The sequence below is a fragment of the Emys orbicularis genome, chromosome 20, assembly GCF_028017835.1.
Source record: "Emys orbicularis isolate rEmyOrb1 chromosome 20, rEmyOrb1.hap1, whole genome shotgun sequence".
Lineage (NCBI taxonomy): Eukaryota > Metazoa > Chordata > Testudines > Emydidae > Emys > Emys orbicularis.
Genome location: NC_088702.1, coordinates 14,295,143 through 14,316,845, shown reverse-complemented (window position 1 = coordinate 14,316,845; position 21,703 = coordinate 14,295,143). Strand labels below are relative to the sequence as shown.

The 21,703-nt window shown below is 66.6% G+C and overlaps 1 protein-coding gene across 1 annotated transcript in view; it reads right to left on the bottom strand.

Annotated features, from left to right (window-relative positions):
• Window positions 1-1,031: 1,031 nt before the first annotated feature.
• The window catches only part of KMT2B (lysine methyltransferase 2B), a 28,705-nt gene continuing 8,033 nt past the window's right edge, over window positions 1,032-21,703 (bottom strand). The window contains 35 exon segments of the mRNA XM_065419833.1: window positions 1,032-1,307; window positions 1,898-2,027; window positions 2,255-2,338; window positions 2,606-2,713; window positions 2,973-3,150; window positions 3,411-3,485; window positions 3,663-3,800; window positions 4,079-4,176; window positions 4,268-4,366; window positions 4,643-6,026; window positions 6,315-6,533; window positions 6,929-7,083; window positions 7,645-7,723; window positions 7,899-8,019; window positions 8,246-8,404; window positions 8,875-9,012; window positions 9,265-9,371; window positions 9,748-9,869; window positions 9,988-10,061; window positions 10,373-10,480; window positions 10,599-10,691; window positions 11,453-11,637; window positions 12,011-12,124; window positions 12,537-12,654; window positions 12,788-12,883; window positions 13,641-13,787; window positions 14,038-14,151; window positions 14,830-14,928; window positions 15,390-15,484; window positions 15,700-15,948; window positions 18,935-18,990; window positions 19,333-19,481; window positions 19,483-19,583; window positions 20,771-20,933; window positions 21,132-21,230. Coding sequence (XP_065275905.1) covers window positions 1,032-1,307; window positions 1,898-2,027; window positions 2,255-2,338; window positions 2,606-2,713; window positions 2,973-3,150; window positions 3,411-3,485; window positions 3,663-3,800; window positions 4,079-4,176; window positions 4,268-4,366; window positions 4,643-6,026; window positions 6,315-6,533; window positions 6,929-7,083; window positions 7,645-7,723; window positions 7,899-8,019; window positions 8,246-8,404; window positions 8,875-9,012; window positions 9,265-9,371; window positions 9,748-9,869; window positions 9,988-10,061; window positions 10,373-10,480; window positions 10,599-10,691; window positions 11,453-11,637; window positions 12,011-12,124; window positions 12,537-12,654; window positions 12,788-12,883; window positions 13,641-13,787; window positions 14,038-14,151; window positions 14,830-14,928; window positions 15,390-15,484; window positions 15,700-15,948; window positions 18,935-18,990; window positions 19,333-19,481; window positions 19,483-19,583; window positions 20,771-20,933; window positions 21,132-21,230 — 5,730 coding nt within the window.

The window sequence follows — 21,703 nt, the reverse complement described above, 5'->3', positions numbered from 1 at the left end:
CTCAGCCAGCATCCTCCTCCTGGTGTTAATGGTGACTTTGGCCAGAGCCAGGAGGTGACAGCGGGGGAAGCAGTAGGGAGCTGTGGCTACCCCAGGCCTGAGCCAATGGAAAAGAGGAGGCCCTTATGCAGAGCAGGGGCAGGAGGGAAGAGCTGGTGCAGGCCTTTTCCAGCAGGGGGCAGTGTGCCCAGACCCCATTTCCCCCCACCCATGTCAGCATCCCCCCTTCCCCTGGCACTGACCCGAGGAAGAGCGCAGCATGTGAAAATGGCCATTTATTTAAAATTATACCAACGGGGCGGGGCCAGGGGCGCAGGGCTGACTCACCGCTTTAAATAAAAAAGTGCATAGAAAATAAACAGGTTTAGAAACATCTGTACAAATATCTACAGGGTTGGGGGGCCACTGGGGGGCCTGCCCTGGCCCCCCGCCCCCCACTCACACCCTCCCCGTACAAAAAGGAAAGCAGCCCCCAGGCCAGAGCTGGGAGTCCAGACTCAGGAGGTGGGGGCTGGGCAAACTCACCCCCCCCACACACACACACACACCTCGTGCCTCTGCTAGTGCAGATCAGCAGGGGGGTCATTGTGCTCCCCTGCTCTGGGGCAAACCCCACTAGCCCAGCCCACATGGGGGGCTCTGAAAAAGGGGGCAAGACCATGTTCCCCAAGGGGCCTGCCCCAAGTCAAGTCTTGCTCCTCCCCGCCCGGGAAAGTGGGGCAATTGAGGGGCAGGAGCCACAAGCTGCCCTGGAACTGGGGGTGGGCGGGGGGAAAGGGGGAGATCACAGCAGAGGAGTCTGGGGCACCGGGCCCTGCCCCCAGCACTGACACTAGGGGCTCTTCCTCCCCAGGCCAGTGTCTGGGGGTGTCGAGCAGTTGGGCTCCCTTGCCCCCCAAAAGCCCAGCACTGGGCTGCTGGGGGCCTGGAAAAGGAGAGGATCAGGGGGAGGTAGCAGGAAACCAGGGGGCTCTGGAGAGGGCCCTGATCCCAGCTCCCAAAGGCGGGCGCCCCAGGTAGAGCAGCAGGTGCTAGTTGAGGAACCGGCGGCAGCGCTTGGCCCCGCAGTTGCAGGGCAGCTTGGAGCCGGCATCCTCGATGGGGAACTTGTAGTCGTAGGTGAGCTCCTCGCCACGGAAGATGCGCCGCAGGGCGAAGATCACGATGTGCTTCTGCCCCTCCACGTGGATGACGCGCGAGTAGCAGTTGGGCTCGCACGAGTGGTTGATGAAGCGGGCAGCGTTGCCGTGCATCGTGGCGTCCACCACGTCGAAGTCGTCAATGCGGAACATGTAGCAGCCGATGCCCTGCAAGGGGGGGGGGGGAGAGAATGGGTCGCGGGGCGCCCCATGGCCGCTGCTGGGTCTCCGAGCCAGCAACCCCCCCGGCCACCAGCCTCCACCCAGCCACCCATCTCCTGCCCCCAGCACCAGCACCCAGCAGCCCTCCTCGGCCACTCCTCCCCACCCCCCGGCCACCCCTCTCCTGGCCCCTGAAGCAACCCCTCCTGATCCCCTGAGCCAGCAACCCACCCCCAGCAACCCCCTGGCCACCAGCCCCCACCCAGCTGCCCCTCTCCTGCCCCCAGCATCCCCTCCCCGAGGCAGCAACCCACCCCCAGCAACCCATCCCCCCAGCTGACAACCTGCCGCTCCTGCCCCCACAAGCTGGCAACCCACTCCCTGCAACCCCCACAGCCCCAGCCTCCACTCACCTGACCCCCAGCACCAACCCCCACAGAGCAGCTCCCCTCCTGCCCTCAGCACCTATGGACCAGCCCCCCAGCAGTCCCCAACCTGCTCCCCCAGTGCCAACAACCTCCCCCCAGCACCACCATCCCTCACCCCCCAGATAGAGCCTTTCGCAGCAAAGCTCCCCCAGCCCAGCCCCCCCGCACCTTGCCATCGTAGTACTTCTCGCGCTTGTCGGTCAGCACTGAGCGGATGACGATGCCCGAGTACTCGATGACCATCTCGCCCGCATCGATGGTGCGTTTGCAGAACAGCCCACGCCCGTGGATGGCCGACCTGAGGGGGACACAGGGTCAGCGCTGGAGCCAGACCTGGGATCACAGGCAGCACATGGGGTGGAGGGGGGGCAGGCAGCGCGAGCCAAGCAGCGAGCATCCCCAGGGCAAATGGAGCAGGGTGAGTGGGGGCACAGGCTGTAGCCAGATGCCCATCTCTGCCCCCCTGTACATGCCGTGTAAGAGCGGGGCCATATGCCAGGGCTTGGGATTGGCTGGGGCCATTACCTGTACACCCCCACAGCCTCCTTGGAAGTTCTCTTGAGGTGCCGGAAGCGCATGGCCATGGGCAGCTCCAGGCTGGTGGCTCGTCTGGGGAGAGCAGGAGACAGAACGGATCAGAACCGAACCCGCCCGGGCACAGAACCCAGGAGTCCTGGCTCCTAGCCCCCAATCCCCTCCCAGAGCTGGGCCCAGAACCTAGGAGTTCTGGCTCCCAGCCCCCTGGCTCTAATCACTAGCCCCCCTGCCCCATCCTCACCCCTCCCAGAGCCAGGCACAGAACCCAGGAGTCCTGGCTCCCAGCCCCTCCCCAAGCCAGGGAGGGAACCCAGGCATCCTGGCTCCCTGCACCATTACCTGGTGGATTTCAGCTGCACCTCATCCTCCTCCTCATCATAGGTGCCGCCCTCGGGCAGTGTGCGGTGCTGCGACGCCAGGAAGTTGAACATGTCAAAGGTGCATTTCCTGGGGGGGGGAGGGGGGGGGCGGGAGAGCAGGATTAAAGCACCATTGACCCCTCCCCTATTCCCACCCACATCCCTGCCTGGATCAACCCTGAACCCCCCACCAACCCCCATCCCGTTCCTGACAGACCCCTCACCCTCCTACCGGCCAGGTCGCCAGCGCCAGCCCCACCCCCAGGCTGGATTCCCAGTTCGAGGTGTCTCCCCCGCCCCACGTGACCGGACCTGCCCCACTCAGGTACACGTCTCCTCAGCCCCACCTGACGTAGACCTCGGCGCGGGCGCAGCCATTGGGGTTCAGGGGCAGCGGTTCCTCCTCCTCCTCGTGCTGGTGGTAGCGGAACTTGTACTTGTGGCAGGACTTGGCGCCGTGCAGCTGCTCCACCAGGAAGGTGACAGCGTCGTGGTGCATGCCCAGCAAGCGCACCCCGTTCATGCCTGGGGAGACCAGCCATCAGAGACCAGCATGGCCATGAGCCCTGCCCCCTCCCCAGGAGTCCTGGCTCCCAGCCCCTTTCCCCCACCCCCGCTCTAACCACGAGCCCCAATCCTGCCCAGAACCAGGGAGACAACCTAGGAGTCCTGGCTCCCAGCTCTGCCTGCTCTAACCACTATACCCCACTGCACTCCCAGAAGTCCTGGCTCCCAGCCCCCCTGCTCTAGTCCACAAGACCCCAGGCCAAGGCTCCCCCACTCACCAGCAAATGACAGGTGCTTGAGGCGGGCATTGGCTCGTGCCTCCTGCACCTTCTCAATCACGGCCTTCCAGGCACCTGGGGAGAGAGCAGGGGAGAGCATAAGCCCCTGGGCTGCCTGGCACTCCCACAGCCCCATGTCCTGCCCCTCCCTGCCCCCGAGCCAGCCAGTCCTCTCCCTTGGGGACTGCTCAGAGCCAGCGCCCCCTTGGAGGGGAAAGGTCCCGTGTCCCATGCGCCCACCCACACCCGTACCATCGATGCTGTCCGCCTGCACGCTGAGCCCATCCTCACTGCTGATCTCGAAACGTAGGTGCGGCTGGCTCTTGGGTGGCGCCTCGTTCTCCTTATCCTCACAGTACAGGGTGTCCTCGTCAGAGCTCGACAGCTCCCCTGGGGGAGAGAGTGAGAATGGGGTAGGGCGGAGGACGGCTGGCCCTGGCTCATGTCTCCACGACACCTTCCACAATGAGGGACGGGCACCCTGCTCCAATCCCAGGCCCCACTCTGCCCCCCAGCCAAGCCCTGCAGCACGGCATCCCCCAAACCTCCTCAGAGCATGGCACGATGCCCCAACCTCCCCACAGCACCCGCTCCCTCTGCCTTGCTCCTCGTGGCACAGCGCCCCCTCATCCCGCTGCACAGCCCCATGCTGCCCGCCCAGGCGATACCTGTGTAGCGATGCCATGTGGGCTCCGGCAGAGGCTCCAGGCTGGGATCCGGCATGCGGGGGCTGCACTCCGGGGCCAGAGAGGGATCCGAGGGTGACCTGCAGGGGGCAGTCAGAGGGAGCTCAGCACACATGGGCCACTGGCCAGGAAGATGGGACAGGGTGGGGGGCCGGCAGAGCTCACACTCACCCTGTGCTGCCCCCATCGCTCAGCTCCGCTTGCTCCTTCAGGGCCACCAGCTCCAGGACGCTCTTCACCGAGGGGGTCTTCATCCGCACCCGGCCGGGCCTGCAACACCAGCACAGCAGTGGGCTTAGGGGGCAGGCAGTGGCGGCTGTGGGTTGGGACTAAGGGGCCCTGGCAGAGCGGGGCAGGTTGTGGGGAGCCCAGGGATGGGATAGGAGGGGGCTGTGGGTTGAGATTGAGGGGTACCAGCAGAGCTTGGGGGGGCAGGGCTGAGGCACCCCGTGACAGAGCTGACACGCCCTTACAGAGAGACATGCGCTGGGCGGCCGTGTCCCAGAGTGCACTGCTCCCCACGGATTGGGGGGTGGGGTCACCTACCCGGGGCCCTGCGGGGGGCCGGCGAAGCCGTTCCTGCTCTGGCTGTCGGGGGCACCAGCTGGCGACGCAGGGGGCAGCGGCTCCTCATCTTCCTCCAGCTTGGGCCTCTTGGGGGGGGCACCAGCGACGGCAGAAACCCTCTTGGCACTGCTGGGGAACTGGTGGGGGTGCGGCTGGGGCGGGGGGACAGGCAGGTGGAGCAGACCTGAGTTGAGGGCCAAGCGCTGCAGCAGGCAGGGCTGGGACAGTCCCAGCGAGGGCGTGACCAGGGCCGAGGGGCCCAGGGTGAGCTGCCCCCCAGCACCTGATGGCTGCAGCACATTCACCATGGGCACCATGCTGAGAACTGGCGCTCGGATGGTCCAGGTGGGCACTGGGCTCCTGGCCACGCCCAGCGGGGCCGCGGCGCGGAAGATCACTGTGCCCAGGCTGGCTGGGGGCTGCGGGGGCAGAGCCGGGCCTGGCTTGGCAGGGGTGCCCGACCCCTCCAGGCCACCCCCAGCCGGCGCCTCCTCCCCACCCTGCATCTTGACAAACACCTGCCCCAGCTTGTTGACCAGGATGACCTTGGAGCCAGGCTTGGGGGGAGCGGGCGCCTCGGGGCCCAGCACCCGGACGCCCGGGCTGCCTGGCACCCAGCCCAAGGCACGGGCCGGCTCAGGCGCGGGGCCTGCCTCGCTGCCATTCACGCTGGGCTCCGGGGCCTTGCCCTCGCCCAGGTTCTTCAGCACGAAGTCCACGATCTCCGAGGGCAGGTCCTCAGGTGGGGGGGCAGGGCCAGCCGACCCCTGCTCCGCTCCTGGCTCCACCCGCTTGCCATTGGCACCCCGCCCCTCACCCTCCCCATCATCCACCCCATCCAGCTGGTCGATGTGGGGCAGCGGCAGGTCCAGTGGGTACGGCGCCATGTCCAGGTCCCGTGTGACCACGGTGGGGGGGAAGCGGAAGTAGCGCCCGGTGCCCCCGGCCCCTTCTTCCTCCTCATCTTCATCGCTGGGGCCAGCCAGGGGCAGGCCGGGCGAGGAGCAGGGCCCCCGCCCCTCGCCCCCCTCGTGGAAGGTCTCGTCCAGCAGGCTGTCATCGAACTCCAGGTCCGAGACGTTGAGCTCATCGAAGGCCAGTTCAGGGGGCAGCGCCGGGGGGGAGGTAGGTGGGCCGGGCCTGGCTGAGGTAGGGGGGTGCTGTGGGCTGCTCCCTGGGGGAGCGGCTCCTGCCCTGAGAGAGGTGGGGCCCGGCAGCCGAGTCCTGGCGGGGCGTGGGGGGGAGGGGGCCCGGCGGGGGGGCGGGCGCGGTGAGAGGGGGCTGTGGCGCCGGTGGCGGCGCAGTGGTGTGAAGTCCGGGTCACCCACTGTCAGGATGTGGTGGGCCATGGACGACGTGCTGCCTGGGAGGGGAGACGAGGGGTTAGACGCTGGCACCGGGTGGGGGGGCCCCCACATGCCCCTCCCGGACAGGATCAGACCACCAGCCTCCAGAAAATAACACCCTCCCCATCCCAAACCCCACACAGCGCATCCCAGAATCCCCTGGGCCACAGCTTCCCCCCCCCACACACACAGTGTTTGTCTCCCAGAATCCTTTGAGAGGCTGGGCCACAAGCAGCAGCCCACCCTTCTCCCTCCCCTCATAGGGCAGCCGGCCCTGCCCCTCACGGCCAGGCAAGGGCACTTACCGGGTGACGGCAGCGGCCGGGAGGAGACCCCAGCCAGGGGCCGGCGCGTCGGCGAGTAGTTGGGCACTTTGATGCGGGCTCCAGCCAGGGAGCGGGGCACGGAGGCGGTGGCCGACTCAGGGGGAGGCTGGGGCCCCGGGTTGCGGGAAGGTGAGTGGCACTCTGGTGCCAGCATGGCAGGTGCTGCGCCCAGGAGGTGCGGGTCCCCGAGGTGAGAGTCTGAAATGGGAGCAAAGACAACATGCTAGCTAGAGCAGGGAGCCCCGACTGCACGGCCCTGGAGACAGCACCGGGACATGCGCCTGGCACGGAGATGCAGCCACCTCTGGGGCAGGGCTGCTGGGGAACAGCCGCACATAATGCCGCACTTTGAGCTGAAAGGAGTCTCCCCTATCTGCAGCAGCCGTGGGTCTTTTATCCTCTGCCAGGGTGAGAGGATGGCTCCCAGATAGGACATAGGGGCTGGTGCACCAAGGTCAGCCCCGCCCCCGAGGGAGGGAGCGCCCCGCCCAGAACAGGCCTGGCTTGTGCAGGGCCCACAGAGCTCCCTTGTGTAGTGGCAGAGTGCCCCCCACTCAACAGGGTCAGCCCCCCCCCCCCACCTCACCCCTCACCTGTGGCAGGACTGTGCGCGATGGTCTGGTTCTCCTCCTGCCCCCCCAGCAGGTCTGGCTCCTTCTGGCTCAGCTGGGGCCGGCACTCCAGGATTCGGCACTTGTACCAGCAGCGCCTCCGGGCATCTACCGTGCTCCAGTACAGCCGGGTGCACCTGGCAGGAGAGGGCAGCTGGTGAGCTGCCAGAGCATGGCCATGGGGGCCCTGGCACCGCCCAGAGCCACCTGAGCTCTGGGACAACACAAGCCAGAGACCCCACCCCAAGCCCAGCCGCAGGTGTCTGGCTAAAGCACCTCCCCGAAAGGTGGCCGGGCCAGGATGCTGCACCATGCCCTGGACACTTCTCCCACCGGCTGCCCCCTCCCGGATGCTGCAGCCAGTGAGTGCAATACGCCTGCCAGGGCACCGTCCCATGGGCTGGACGCCTGTGCTCCAAGCAGGAGCGGCCAGACGGGTCTCCACGTTGGCTCAGACCGTGCTGGGTCAGCACCATACGCGTCCGCGCCACTTTTCCCTCGGGCTGCTAGTTCAACCCTCCCGTGGCCACTCCAGCATGGCCCCAGCCGCCCGCTTGGCCCCCCAAAGAGGGGAATGGGGGGCTGGAAATTGGAGTGGGATACACAGGCAGCCCCAGGACGGGGGGGGTCACCTCTGTAGCGCACACACTGCATGGCAGGGAGCTGGGGAAGCCCCACACCAGGGGCCAGATACTCACTGGTAGCCGACAGGGAAGAGACGTCCCTCGCACTCCGACAGGTCCGTCAGCAGCCCCAGACTGTCGATCTTGATGGAACCTAGAATAGGAGACAAGGTGAGGGCGTCCGCACACACCTGGGGCCAGATGAGAGCTGGCGCCCCGTGGAGGGGGAGGCCACATGCCCCATTCCCCACCCCCAGTCAGCCAGTCCTCTGCTCTGGGGCCAGATGAGAGGCGGCGCCCCCTAGAAGGGAGAAGCCCCCCGCACTCACCAATCATCATGTTGACGGTGTCGGGTTCGAGGCCAACCATGAATTTCCTCTTGAAGCTGATGCCCTCAAAGTCCACGTAGACCCGGCGCAGCACGTCGAACCCGTCCTCGGTGACAATCTCCTGGGGTGGGTGGGGGGACGGGTCAGCAGCTGGGCAGTGCGCCCTTGCCTGGGAGCAGTTTAGCAGGGACCCCCCCGCCAGGGCCAGCCTAGCCAGAGGGACCCCCCCAAACACACCATGGGGCCCCAGCCCTCAATCTCCAGTGGGGGTAGCGCCTCATAGCCCAACCTGCCTGGCTCGCAACCCATAGCCCTGCCCCACAGGTGCCCCCGGCGTGGTCCCTCACCGTCCCATCCAGCAGGTCCGTGTGCTTCTGGCAGAAAACCTTCTTGTCCTCCTGGAAGGTGCAGCGGCGCAGGCGGGCGCACATGAAGTGGTAATTGCTGAGACAGGCCGACAGGCAGCAGCCCACCGTGGCGCCAGTGCGCTGGCAGTGCTCGCAGCGCTGGGGGCACAGCAGGGGTAAGGGGGCAGTGCTCGCAGCCTGGCCTGTGCCAGTGCAGAGGGGAAACAGCCCCTCCGGCCTCAGCCCCCCCCCCAGTGGCAGACAGGCCCTGCCCCCACCCCCCAGTGGCAGACAGGCCCTGCCCTCCCCTCCCCCCGGCCTCAGCCCCGCGTCGCCCCACACACACACACGGCTTCAGGCCCCCCCCCCCCCGGCAGCTTCAGCCCTGCCCGCCCTCACCGGGAGACAGCCCCCGCCCCCGGTGGCTTCAGCCCTGCCCACCCCAACTCCCCCCCCAGACAGCCCCCCCCAAAAGTCTCAGCCCTAGCCCCCCCCCTCCCGGCAGACAGGCCCCCATCACCCACCTCAATGGGAGAGCCACAGTCCTCACCCGCTCCGCTCCCCCAGGCCATAGCCCTGCCAGCACCTCAGCCCTGCCCCCTCACCCAGCCAGGGCCCTGCCCCCTCACCATCTGGCGCCCCCGCACCACGGCGGCGTGCACGTTCTTCAGGGATCCATCGTTCTCCTCAAAGACCTCAGCCGACCAGATGGCGCAGTTGACGTGGGTCCACTCATTCTGGCCGATGTACAGGAGCCGCCCCGCATCCTGGGGAGGGGTGGAGAGCGAGGGGTCAGGGTCAGCACCACCAGCCAGCAGGGGGAGCAAAGGGCAAAAAAGGGGTTCTGTCCCAGCCCCCGCTACTTTAACCACTAGCCCCCCACTTCCCCCACCCCAAGCAGGGGACTGAACCCAGGTGTCAGAGCCCCACAGGCCACGCTCCCTTGGATCCCCAGTGGCCTAAGGCCACGCATTCGAGGGCGGAGGACTCCCCCAGCCCTGGCACAGGCCAGGCCTTACCTTGGAGGGGGCATCCCCGTACTGGAGGCACAGGGCGCACTGACGCTTGTCCTCAGCGCCGCTGCCCAGCCCCTGCTTCGCCAGCACCACCTCCTGGTCCTTCCCACCTGCAGGGAGAGGGGTGAGAGCTGCTGGGGCGGAGACCCAATGGCGGGGCGGGGGATGGGGGGGGTAGGAGAGAGGCCCTAGCAACACACATGAAGAGGGATCACTGAGTTCCTTCCTACCCACCCAGCAGCTGGCCCAACTCCCAGCCCCCACTCCCCCAATCTAACCCACCAGACCCCACTCCTCTCCCAGAGACAGAACCCAGGACCTGGCTCCCAGCCGCCACCCCCCCCCCAACCACTAGACCCCACTTCCCTCCCAGTGCTGTGGAAAGAACACAGGAGTCCTGGCTCCCAGCCCCCACTGTAACCCCCTCCCGTCCCAGAGCCAGGGACAGAACCCAGGAGTCCTGGCTTCCAGCTCCCCCGTACTCACTGGTGCCCATGGCTCCGGGTGCCAGCTCGCCGTTCTCGGTGGCGCTGGGCTCCTCGGGCCGGCGCCACTGTGCGTACATGTGGTCGGAGGAGGGGGGCAGCACGGCGTCAGGCAGCATGCCACTGGGGGGGGCAGAGTAAGAGCGTGACGGCAGGGGAGCCGGGGCCCTGGGAGTCCCGCAAGCCCTCCCAGAACCCCACGAGGTCCCTGCTGCCCACACCCCTCCCCCCCGGTACTCACTTGGGGAGGCAGCTGCGCCGCTGCCAGCGCTTGGCGTCCTGTGCATTGAACCAGCTGAACGAGCGCGCCATGAGCTGCGGGAGAGAGCCGAGTGGTGGGGGCTGCACGGGGGTGCTGGGGAATGCTTGCCACATCCACAGGGTCCCCCAGCCACTCCCACGGGACCCCGCCCACTACTTGTGCCCCCCAGCCACCCCCACAGGGCTCTGCCCACCACTGCTGCCACCCCCGCAGCATCCACCCCCCTGGGGCCCTGCCCACCGCTGCTGCCCCCCAGCCGGACCCACGGGGGGCCCAGCTCACCCGGAATCCTGTCTCGCTTCCCATGCTGGGTGCATGCCATGTGCAGCGCCACCCGCGTGCCCCTGGTGCTCCCCTGCAGTACCTCAATGTAAAGCGCCTTGACGGAGGGACCGCCCTGCTCCTCCTCGAGGCCCTCACGCTCCTCCAGGTGCTGCAGCAGGATGCCCACCACGTCCTCGCTGAACCCGTGCTGGGGGGAGAGTGACCGTGGGCGCAGGGCCTAACCACTGCCCCGCCCTGCCCACCACCCCCTCCGAGCCCCCCACCTCCCCCCTTGCCCTCATCTGTGCCCCGCATGGTCCCCTCACCACGGAGCTGTAGTGGCCCTGTTCGAAGAGCTTGCTGACAGTGCGCAGGTTGCAGGGCCGCCGGTGCACCTTCACGCCGTCGTCCGGGCAGCACTGCGGGGAGACAGGGGTCAGCACCCCGGAAAGCCACAGGTCGCTGGCGGGGGAGGGTCTGCTCCCCCCAGAGTCTGTTCCCTGCCCCCGACCAGGATCCCCCCCCGCACAGGCTGAGACTGATCCGCCTGGCATGGGCCCGGTGCGCCTGGCACCCAGAAACGTCCCCACGATCAGCTCCCAGCCGGCTGCCGGGGGGGGCACCAGACAGTGTCACTGCAACAACATGGACTAACGGGAAAGGGGGGCTAGGAGCCAGGACACCTGGGTTCTATCCCCTCCGCTGGGAGGGGTAAGGGGTCTTGTGGATTCCAGGGGTGCTGGGAGGGGAATGGGGACTGGTGGGTTGGGGGGGGGGCACTGAGAGCCAGGGGCCGAGGTCTCTCCTGGCTCCGGGGCACAGGGCCATACCTGGGCACTGCAGCAGGGGCTCGGCGTGCGGGGAGGGGACTGGGCACTGGTGGGTTAGAGCGGGGGAGGCGCTGGGAGCCAGGGGCCGAGGTCTCTCCTGGCTCCGGGGCGCAGGGCCGTACCTGGGCGCACTGCAGCAGGGGCTTGGCGTGCTGGGAGGGGACTGGTGGGTTAAAGGGGGGGCGCTGGGGGCCGAGGTCTCTCCTGGCTCCGGGGTCCAGGGCTGTACCTGGGCGCACTGCAGCAGGGGCTCGGCGTGCGGGGAGGGGACTGGGCACTGGTGGGTTAGAGGGGAGGCGCTGGGAGCCAGGGGCCGAGGTCTCTCCTGGCTCCGGGGTGCAGGGCCGTACCTGGGCGCACTGCAGCAGGGGCTCGGCGTGCTGGGAGGCCAGCATCCCCTGCAGCACGTTGCGCAGCCCCTTGCGCAGCTCCGAGGTGAGGACATCCCGCCACTTGGCCTTGTCACTGCCAGAGCAGGGCCGGCAGGTGTAGACCACGCTCTCTGGCAGGCTGGACAAGATCTCGTAGTCCTCGTCTGGGGAAAAGAGCAGAGCAGGTCAGGCAGCCCCAGCCCCACGCAGCCTCCCATCCCCGGGGCAGGGAGTGAATGGGCCAGCCATGACCAGTGAAGCAGGGCCAGGGCTTAGATGGCAGCCAAGGCAAAAGGGGTGTGCGGCAGATACTGAGGGGACACACTAGGGGGTGCTGTGCCGAAGGGGGCAGGGCTCTCCCTAGCCAGCAGGGCCAGCCCCGATGCCCCAGGGCAGCACTAGAGGGCACTGTGGGGGCGTTATGCTGCAGGGGTCAGGATGGGGGCGCTAGGGGGTGCTGTGCTGCAGGGCTCTCCCCAGCCATCAGGGCCAGCCTCGACACCCAGCATAGCTCGCTGGGCAAGTCCCCAGACTGACCTGAGAGCCCCTCGCATTTGGCGTGAACCCAGTGCTCGCACTTAGCGCATTGCATCATCTTGCTCTCGTAGTCGTTGTCCTCGTAGCAGTGAGAGCAGATGGGGCAGTAGTTACCTGGGGGGCAGAGGGGTTAGTGCTGCACACGGGGCCAGCACCCCCAGAGGGAACAGGCCCCATTCCCCACCCCGAGCCAGCATCCTGCCCTGGGGCCAGATGGGAGCCAGCACCCCCTGGAGGAGAAAGGCCCCATTCCCCACCCCCCTGAGCCAGCCAGTCCCCGCCCTGGGGCTGAATGGGAGCCTGTGTCACCTAGAGGGGAAAGGCCCCACGCCCCATTACCCACCCCCCCGAGCCAGCCAGTCCCCGCTCTGGGGCTGGATGGGAGCCTGTGTCACCTAGAGGGGAAAGGCCCCACGCCCCATTCCCTGCCCCCCTGAGCCAGCCAGTCTCCGCTCTGGGGCTGGATGGGAGCCTGTGTCACCTAGAGGGGAAAGGCCCCGCGCGCCCCATTCCCCGCCCCACACACCTTTGTCATAGAGCAGGGAGCAGGGGGGGCAGAGGCTGTAATCGTGGGACCACTCCGTGTCCCAGTTCTTCCCTGGGGCAGCCCCACAGCTCTTGCAGCGGATGCAGGCAGAGCAGATCTAGGAGCCAAAAAGAGCATTAGTGTGGGGGGGAACCCCTCCCCCACAACTCCTCCCCCCCCCCCCCCCCAATCCCAGGATAGACCCCACCCCTTTCCTCCCCACCCTGGCATGGCCCTGCCCCTGTGCTCACCCAGCCCCGCTTCTTGCGGATGGGCTTGCTGGGATAGTTGGGGCCCAGGCAGGCTGGGTGGTAGCAGTTGCGGCAGCGCTCACACTCCAGCAGTGGCTGTGACAGGGCAGAAAGGAGAAGGCAGGTGTGAGAGAGATGGATTACGCCCCCCCCCCCCCCCCCCCCCCGCCACACATTCCCCCCCGCTGCCCCGGTATGGACAGCACTGAGATGCAGCTGCCTCTGGGGTGAGGAAGGGGGCTGGTCACCCAGGGCCCCCTTGTCCGGCCCCCTCTGGGGTGGGGCAGAGGGCTGGTCACCCAGGGACCCCTCACCTGGTACTAAGACATGGCCCTGCTGGGAATTCCCAGATGCCCGGCATTACCAGGTTTGGGCAAGAACCAAAGCAGAGCCCCGGTCACGCTGCCAATGTGGGGGATTTCAGGGAGCAGAATGGGATCACCCGAGGGGAGACGAACGGCTTCACACCTGGCTTTTGGCGGCAAAGGACTGTACGTAACCCACAGGACTCAGGTGGTGGGTGTACAGCACAGGGGAAGATGGACCTCAACGCTGGGCATCAGAGCCAGCCCCGACTGCCAGGGAGAGCCCCCACACCACACCCCCTGCAGCACAGCGCCCCCTAGCACTGCCCTGGGGCATTGGGGCCAGCTCTGACTGCCAGGGAGAGCTCCTACCCCACCCCCTGTAGCACAGCGCCCCCTAGCGCCGTTCTGGGGCAACAGGGCCAGCCCCAACTGCCAGGGGGCGCCCCTGCCCTGCTCCCTGCAGCACAGTGCCCCCTAGCACCACTCTGGGGCACAGGCTAACGCTGCCTGGAGGGAAGGGCCCCAACCTCTTCCAGGGAACCTACCTTGGAGACCTTGTTCTTGCGCCCGCACACATGGCAGAATTTGCAGCGGCGACAGCACCAGTTCTCCTCCTGCTCCCGCTGCGGCTGCTCGTCCTCCTCCAGGCAGAACACGTGGAAGGGGTCGCAGCAAACCTGGCAGAACACCAGCTGGGGAGGGGACGGGCCGATGAGATGGCTCCGCTCAGAGCGGGAGGGAACCCAGGAGTCCTGGCTCCCAGTCCTCCTGCCCTCAGAGCCAGGAGGGAAACCGGTGTCTGGCCTCCCAGCCCTCCCCCCCCCACCCCAACTACTAGACCCCCCACCTCCAGAGCGGGGGGAACCCAGCGCCCCCTGCCCACTCTAACCACTAGACCCCCTGCCCCCAGAGCAGGGAGAGAACCCCGGCATCCGGGCTCACCTCGTGGAAACCCTTGCTGGCGCAGAGAAGGCACATGAGCTGGGCAGTGACGGACACAGAGGTCAGGATGCTGAGGCCCCCCATCAGCCACACATTCTCCAAGTCACAGTCCTCCTGCAAGAGACAGTGCCCACCCCACAGCTGTGAGCCTCTCGCCCTGCCCACAGACGGCTGGCTGGGACCACGGAGACCGACACAGGCTGGAGCAGCAGCCAGGGGCACAGAGCCATGCCACCCTCTGGACCCCCCACCCCACAGGATCCCGGTCACACCGTGGGGCAAAGGCTGAAGATTTCACCCACACTCCTCTACGCCGACCCCATGGCTCAGCGGCGCCCCCCAGCTCAGAGGGCAGTGGCACAGGAGGGCCCTGGTAGCACGGGGACCAGCCTCCCCACCCCCGATGATGCCATGGGGTGAGGAACAGCCATTGGGCACACCTGCAGAGGGGCAGGGCGTGGCGACCCTCTGGACACCTGAGGGAGGGGGTGGCACCCTGCCAGCTCCCAGAGGGGCCTGATCACCTCCACTCCCCAGACAGTCCCCTGCCAGCCCTTCCTCCAGCCCTGCCCGGCGGGGGGGGGGGGGGCACCAGCAGCAGAAAGGGGCTTAATTCCTTTGCCCCATCACCCATGTGGGACTGAGCTGCCCTGTGTCCTCAGCACCTCAAGGGGAGGAGGATGGAGGCTCGCTCCGAGGTGTGGAGCCAGTGCCGACTCCCCTCCCGCAGCGGGGCCAAACTGGGTGCGAATTCTGCCCGACGCTGGGGACCAGGGAGTGCTGCCCTCTCACCTTGAAGTCAACGCGTAGCCGGTGGACGCCGTCAGTGGATTTCTGCTTCCCGTTCCAGCCGTTGGGGAAGGAAGGGAATGAGCCAGAGGAGAGTGTGTCCTGGGGGGAGCAGGGAGTCAGTGTGTGTGTGGGATGGGGGGGGAGGAGGGGAGAAGGCAGGGGACCTGCACCCTCTAGGGGGCACCAGCGCCCATCTGACTCCAGGGCAGGGGACTGGCTGGGTCATAGGGGTGGGGAAAGGGACACAGGGCCTTTCCACTCTGGGGGGCGCTGGCCCCGATCCAACCACAAGACAGGAGAGTGGCTGGCACAGAGGGCAGGAAACCAGCCAGTGAGAGCTGCACCAGTCATGTGGAGGCCTGGATGGAACAAGGTGGGGTTCTCCATCCTGGCAGACCCCTGCCTGCCCACCCACGACTAGCCATGATTGTGGCAGAACTGGGATCCCCGGGCCCCATGCAAGCTCCTCTCCCTCTGCTCTGGGCCTGGATCCTTCCAGTGCTGGGGTGTGGGTGCATCAAACCCATACACTGCCCACTCCGTGCCTGGGGCCACCTCACCTTCTCCAACCGCCTCCTCGCCTTGAGCTGCACGACGGGCTGCAGCGGCGTTCTCCGCGGTCGGCTCTGCTCCTCCACCTCCATGGGGAGCAGGTCTGGGGGGGGGGAGGGGGGGCAAAGAGATGGTTAGAGGGCCAACCAGCCCCAGCCCCACCCGCTGCCACAGCCACCTCCCAGGCCCTGGCCCCTCTGCACCCCAGAGCCAGGCACCCAATACACAGGTGGGGGAAACCAGCAACCTGGCACGGGGAGAGGGGAACTGGCCCCCATGCGGTGGAGGGGGGACAGAGGTCCCAGTAGGGCGGCTCACCCGAGTCGCGGGAGGGCTTCCTGCGGGGCGTGGTGGAGCCGGGCCGGGGCTCCGCGTCCGAGTCGTCCGTGGACTCAAAGATGTCGTAGGAGGGTCTCTGCTTGACACAGCGCCGGGCCGACTTGCGCTGCAGCAGGGCCTCCTGCTCTGCTGTCTCCGTCGCCCCCAGCATCAGCTCCCAGGGTGCCGGGAATTCCTCCTGTGAGTCCTCCGAGTCCCGCGCCACCACTGGCTTCACCACCGTGCGACCTGCAGGCAGCAGAGACACACAGACATGGGGCCCATGGCACCGCCAGCCCCATGGAGCCACCAGCCCCACCGCCATGCGACCTGTGGGCGGCCGAGAGACACTGAAGCATGGGGCCCATGGCACCGCTGGCCCTGTCACTGTGTGACCTGCAGGCACCAGTCCCACCACAGGGTGGCCAAGAGAGACAGCCCCACAGCATCACGCCACCACCAGCTCCACAACCACACAAACCACAGGGGGCAACCAAAACACACAGACACGGGCCCCATGTGCCATGGGAGTGGCTCAGAGACACAGACAGGCCCCAGACACTGATACGCAGCAATGCTGCAGCAGCCCCCCCACAGCCCAGCTCCTCTCAGGAGGTCGCAGACCCATCCGCCCCACCGAGCACCACATACGCAGCAGCCTCCTGAACTGTCCCGCTGTGGCTGCTCTCAGCACCCACCTCCAGCCAACACGACCCCCCAGCTCATGCCTGCCTCCCACACTCAAGATACCCCTCCATGGGACCAGGCACCCGAGTGAACACTCGGCATGCTGGGCTGGGACCAGAGATCACACCCCACCCCATTGGGCTCTGTACACCCCCCCCAACCCCAAACACTGACTCAGATGCTGTAGGGATGGGCCCTGCCCCAGGAGCCTGTGACCTGCCGACAGAGCACAGAGGGGGCAGGGGCCCCACATGGGGAAGTGGGGGAAGAGAAGGGGCAGGATAGAACACAGGAGTTTTGGCTCCCAGCCTAGTGCTGGAGCAGGTCTGGTTTTGTGAACAGCTTCCTCCCCTCCAACACCCTGCAGGGCTTCCCTCCCCCGTCCCATTGATATACACCCCAGGGCTCCCCTCTCCCCGCCCCCTGCATTCACACATCCTCAGCACCCCTCCCCCATTTACACACCCAGCATCAGACTCCACCCCACCCATTCTCTCTCTCCCTCCCACCCCCCCCCCCCACACATGGCTCACAACCACACACAGATCTCCCCCTCCCCAAGGGGCTGGGACCTACACACACACACGCCTTGAGCCTTCCCCCCACTGGCAGCAGCACAGAGCAGCCTGTCTGCCCTCCAGCTCAGGCCCCCTCCCCGCTCCCCCCCAGGTACCTGCTGCAGCCTCCTCCTGCCCCCCAGCTCTCCCTGCCCCACCGTGCTGGAGGGGAACCCCCTGGCAGGCTCGCTGCCGCCCCACGGAGCTGGGTTCTGCCCCCTGCCCGGCTCTGGGTGAGCTGGGAGGGAGGACAAAGGACAGGGCGGTGGGGCTGGGCCAGTTTCCCTCCTCAGCCACAGGACAGGTGGGGAGGGCTGGGCTACCCACAGCAGGATGGGTCCGGTGCAGCGCCCACAGACCCTGCCCGATCTTGGAAGCTGCCCCCTCCCCTGGCAGGCCAGGTGTCACACAGATGCAGCAGCCCCTACAATCTAAGCAAACGGGGGTCCCAGCAGCACTGAACACCCAGCTCTCCTCCAACGCCCCCATTCACAGATCTCAAAGCACCCCACACGGTGGGGAAACTGAGGCACGGGGTGATGACAACTTACCCGCTCACTCAGCAAGCCAGTGGCAGAGCTGGGAACAGAGCAGAGGTCTCCTGGGTCCCAGCCCAGGGCTGTATCCGCTAGGCCACGCTGCCTCCCCAAGCTCAGCAATCCCTGGCCTCAGAGCAAACACCCCCTGGTGAGTTTCCTGGCCATGCCCTGGTGAAGACATGCAGCCCCGCTGGGCCCAGCAGTGCCACAGGGCCAGGGTGCCCAGGGCCTTTGCCCACAAGGATTGTGTGGTGCACGTGGCCAGGTAAACCCCAACCCTGACTGGCCACTCATGCGCCATCCTTGCCAGCAAGTTCTCTCAGAACCTTAAGGAAGGTGCATCAACTTCAACACTATGTTAACTCGGAACCTTAATCAACATGTGTCATCCTTGCTGCTGTGTTCGCTCTGAACCCTAACAAGTCCATTATCCATGAATGATGATAATAGACTGGCAACCTCGGGTTGTGTTAACCCTGAACCTTAACTACTATCCCACAATTGTCATTGTGTTAACTCTTAACTCTAATGAGATGCCACTGCAGCCCTTGCTACTTACGATCTCTGAGCATTTCCCGGACAGGGTCAGGGGAATGGAGCTAGCCGGGGAGGTTAGACATATGCAGAACAAGGGGGTGTCCCTCCTGAGGGGGACTGGGTCCTCTCTGCGAAACACATGAAGACGACACTGGCGATCTAGCAAGTGAGAGCTGCAGCTCCATTCCAACCCCACCCTGCACCAACATCCACCAAATCCAGGAGTTCTGCAAGGACAGCTTCTAGATTCACAGCGTGGCCCACAGCTGGGGGGGGGGGGGGAGGGGAGGAGGCATGCAGGCTGCTCCCCCAATGCCTCCGGCTCTAGCGGTCAGACAGGAACACCCCAGAGATTTTCAAGAGGGTTGCTATGGGCCAAGAGAGGGACATTGTGGCAAAGGGAATGGGGGGGGGGGTGTCACTCAGTAGGGGGAGCTCTCCCCTAAGCCACTGGCGGTTCCATGCTGCAGGGAGCAGGGTCAGGTCAGGCCCAATGCCCCAGGGCGATGCTAGGGGGCGCTGGGCTGCAGGGGGCAGGCCCAGATACTCCAGGGCAGCACTAGGGGGGCGCTGGGCTGCAGGGGGCAGGGTGGGGAGCTCTGAAGATCCCTGGAACATGCAGCTCAGAGCCTCAGGATGAGCTCCAGGCTCTGCCATGGCGGTTTTGCTGTAGTAGAATGGGGTATGGGCCCCAGATGAGAGCAGGCGGGAAGAGAAAGGACACCCCCACACACACACTGCCTGCAGCGCTCAGGGTACAAACCCAGGGTAGGGGGGTCTGCAGCACACAAGCAAGCCCCATGACCTCTAAAGGTTGCTCAGCAAGACACTGGCAGAGCCAGGGAGAGAACCCAGGAGTCCTGGCTCCCAGCCCATCCCTCCCACCACCCCAGGCTGCGGCAGCACTGGCATTACCTTTCTTGGAGAGCCGCTCCATCTTGCGCGCCTCAATCTTATCGCACTTGCGGTACCTGGCAGGGCAGAGAGAGCCGGTCAGAGCGAGGGGGCCACGGGTGCGGGAGGGGGCAGCAACACGCAGGGTGTATGTATGTACGTACATGTGTTTCGTCCATCACATGTGATGTGCAGGGGAGCTAGCAGAGGAGCGAGTGCATTCACACAGTGCTTTGGGGGAGCGCTATACAGGGAGCTCCGGCAAGGTGACCTGACTTGCCTTAAGCCACACAGGGGCACAGTCGGGGGGGCACAGGAGTCCTGGCCCCCAACTCCCCGCTCTAACCACCACGCCCCACTCCCTGCCCAAAGCCAGACTGGCAGCCGGGCGCCCTGCCCCCCGCCCCGGGGACACTCACACACAGCACTGTTTCTTGGTGTTGGGTCCCCCGAACTTGGGCTTGTCCAGGCAGTTGACGCAGGCCCCGCAGTCCTGCAGCTTCAGGCAGCCCTTGCACTTGCCGCAGCGGGTCATGCGGTTCTTCTTGCCTGAGTGATGGTGGTGGAGGGGCGGGGCGGCGCGCGTGGGGGAGCGGGGCTTTCACTGCCACTGGCTCCACCTTTCCCCGTCGTGCTCGCCCACCCTCACTCTCTGAGGCCGAGGAGGTCTCTGCGGGGCAGACGGCAGAGAGGTTACCATGGGGCACCCCTGGCCCCACCATGTGCGGCATAGAGCTGCCTGCAGGACAGCACCCTGTAGCCCAGCGTCCCCCTCCGAGCCCTCCCACTCCGCCCCCACACAGCATGGCGCCCCCTGCCAAGCCACCCCATAGCACAACAGCCCCCCCCGAGCCCTCCCACTCCACCCCCACAGCATGGCACCCCCTGCCAAGCCACCCCATAGCACAGCAACCCCCGAGCCCTCCCACTCCGCCCCCACACAGCATGGCACCCCTTGCCAAGCCACCCCATAGCACAGCCCCCCCGAGCCCTCCCACTCCGCACCCACAGCATGGCACCCCCTGCCAAACCATCCCATAGCACAGCCCCCACCCGCCCCTCCCGGAGAGCTGCCACCCCGCCCCCGCAGCATGGCGTACCCTGCCAAGCCACCCCATAGCGCAGCCCCCACCCATCCCTCCCGGAGACCTGCCACCCCAACCCCGCAGAATGGCACACCCTGCCAAGCCACCCCATAGCGCAGCCCCCACCCGCCCCTCCCGGAGACCTGCCACCCCGCCCCCACAGCATGGCACACCCTGCCAAGCCACCCCATATCACAGCAGCCCCCCTGAGCCTTCCCACTCCGCCCCCACAGCATAGCACCCCCTGCCAAGCCACCCCATAGCGCAGCCCCCACCCGCCCCTCCCGGAGACCTGCCACCCTGCCCCGACAGCATGGCACACCCTGCCAAGCCACCCCATAGCACAGCAGCCCCCCTGAGCCTTCCCACTCCACCCCCACAGCATAGCACCCCCTGCCAAGTCACCCCATAGCACAGCAGCCCCCCCAAGCCCTCCCACTCCACCCCCGCAGCATGGCACACCCTGCCAAGCCACCCCATAGCGCAGCCCCCACCCGCCCCTCCCGGAGACCTGCCACCCCACCCCCGCAGCATGGCGCATCCTGCCAAGCCACCCCATAGCGCAGCCCCCACCCACCCCTCACTGACACACCCCTTCCCCCAACGCAGCCCAGCACTCCCCGGCGCCACTTCAAGGACAGCACTGATGGCGATGGAAGAGTCATCCGCAGTCTCCCTCCCAGGGACAGCCCTGCATGGCACGGGTCCCGGCTAGGCCGGTGGCCATGCCCCAGCTCAGCCCTGGAGGAGTGGGCACTGCCTCCATACTCACCCTCGGCGACCGGTGAGGCAGCAATCTCCTCCCGCTCGCGCAGGGGCAGGGCGCTCAGGCGGGGCACATCCTCGGGCACCATGGCACGCGACTGGCCCAGCGCCACCGCCGCATGCCGGCACACATGCTTGATCCGGGGGCCCTGCACCGGAGACTCCTGGCCCTGCAGGGACATCATGACAGGGTGGGTGCCAGGGGAAGAGACGCCCTCCTGCAGGGAGCACCACGGGGCCAAGAGGCTGCTCCGCTCCCCAACCACTGGAAGGGGGTGTACAGAGCAGGACTGGAGAAGATATATCCTCACACACACACACACACACACACACACAGCGGCAGCGATCCAGCTCCCAGCCCAACATACCAGTTTCCTGGTCTCGTTCCTGTCCGTGCTGGCCAGGTCTGGCTCAGCGTCCCCTGGCACAGCCTCTGCACTCTCCTCCGATTTGACGCTGGGTGATGGCTGCAGGCAGGAGACAGACAGACGCAGCTGTGACGGCACAGCCAGAGCTACAGGGACCCAGCCCCCGACCCCTTTCCCTAGCTCTGGGACGTGGGTGGGCTTGGTTAAGGCATCGGGTACCCAGCACTGCTGGGTTCTCTCCCCTGCTCTGGGAAAGGAGTGGGATCTAGTGGGTTAAAGCAGGGGGCTGGGAGCCAGGATTCCTAGAGCCGTGGATAGAACCCAGGAGTCCTGGCTCCCAGCTCCACCCCCGTCGCCCATGCTCTAATAGATGCCACTCCTCTTCCAGAGCTGGGGACAGAACCGGGGAGTCCTGGCTCCCAGCCCCGCCTCTACTTATTCCCCCTCCCAAAGTTAGGGACAGAACCCAGTCCCCTCCACTCCCCCTCCCAGAGCTGGGGGGGAAAAAGACAGTTACTACCCTTCCCGTAATGGTGGTTCTTCGAGTGCTTGCTCATGCCCATTCCAGTATG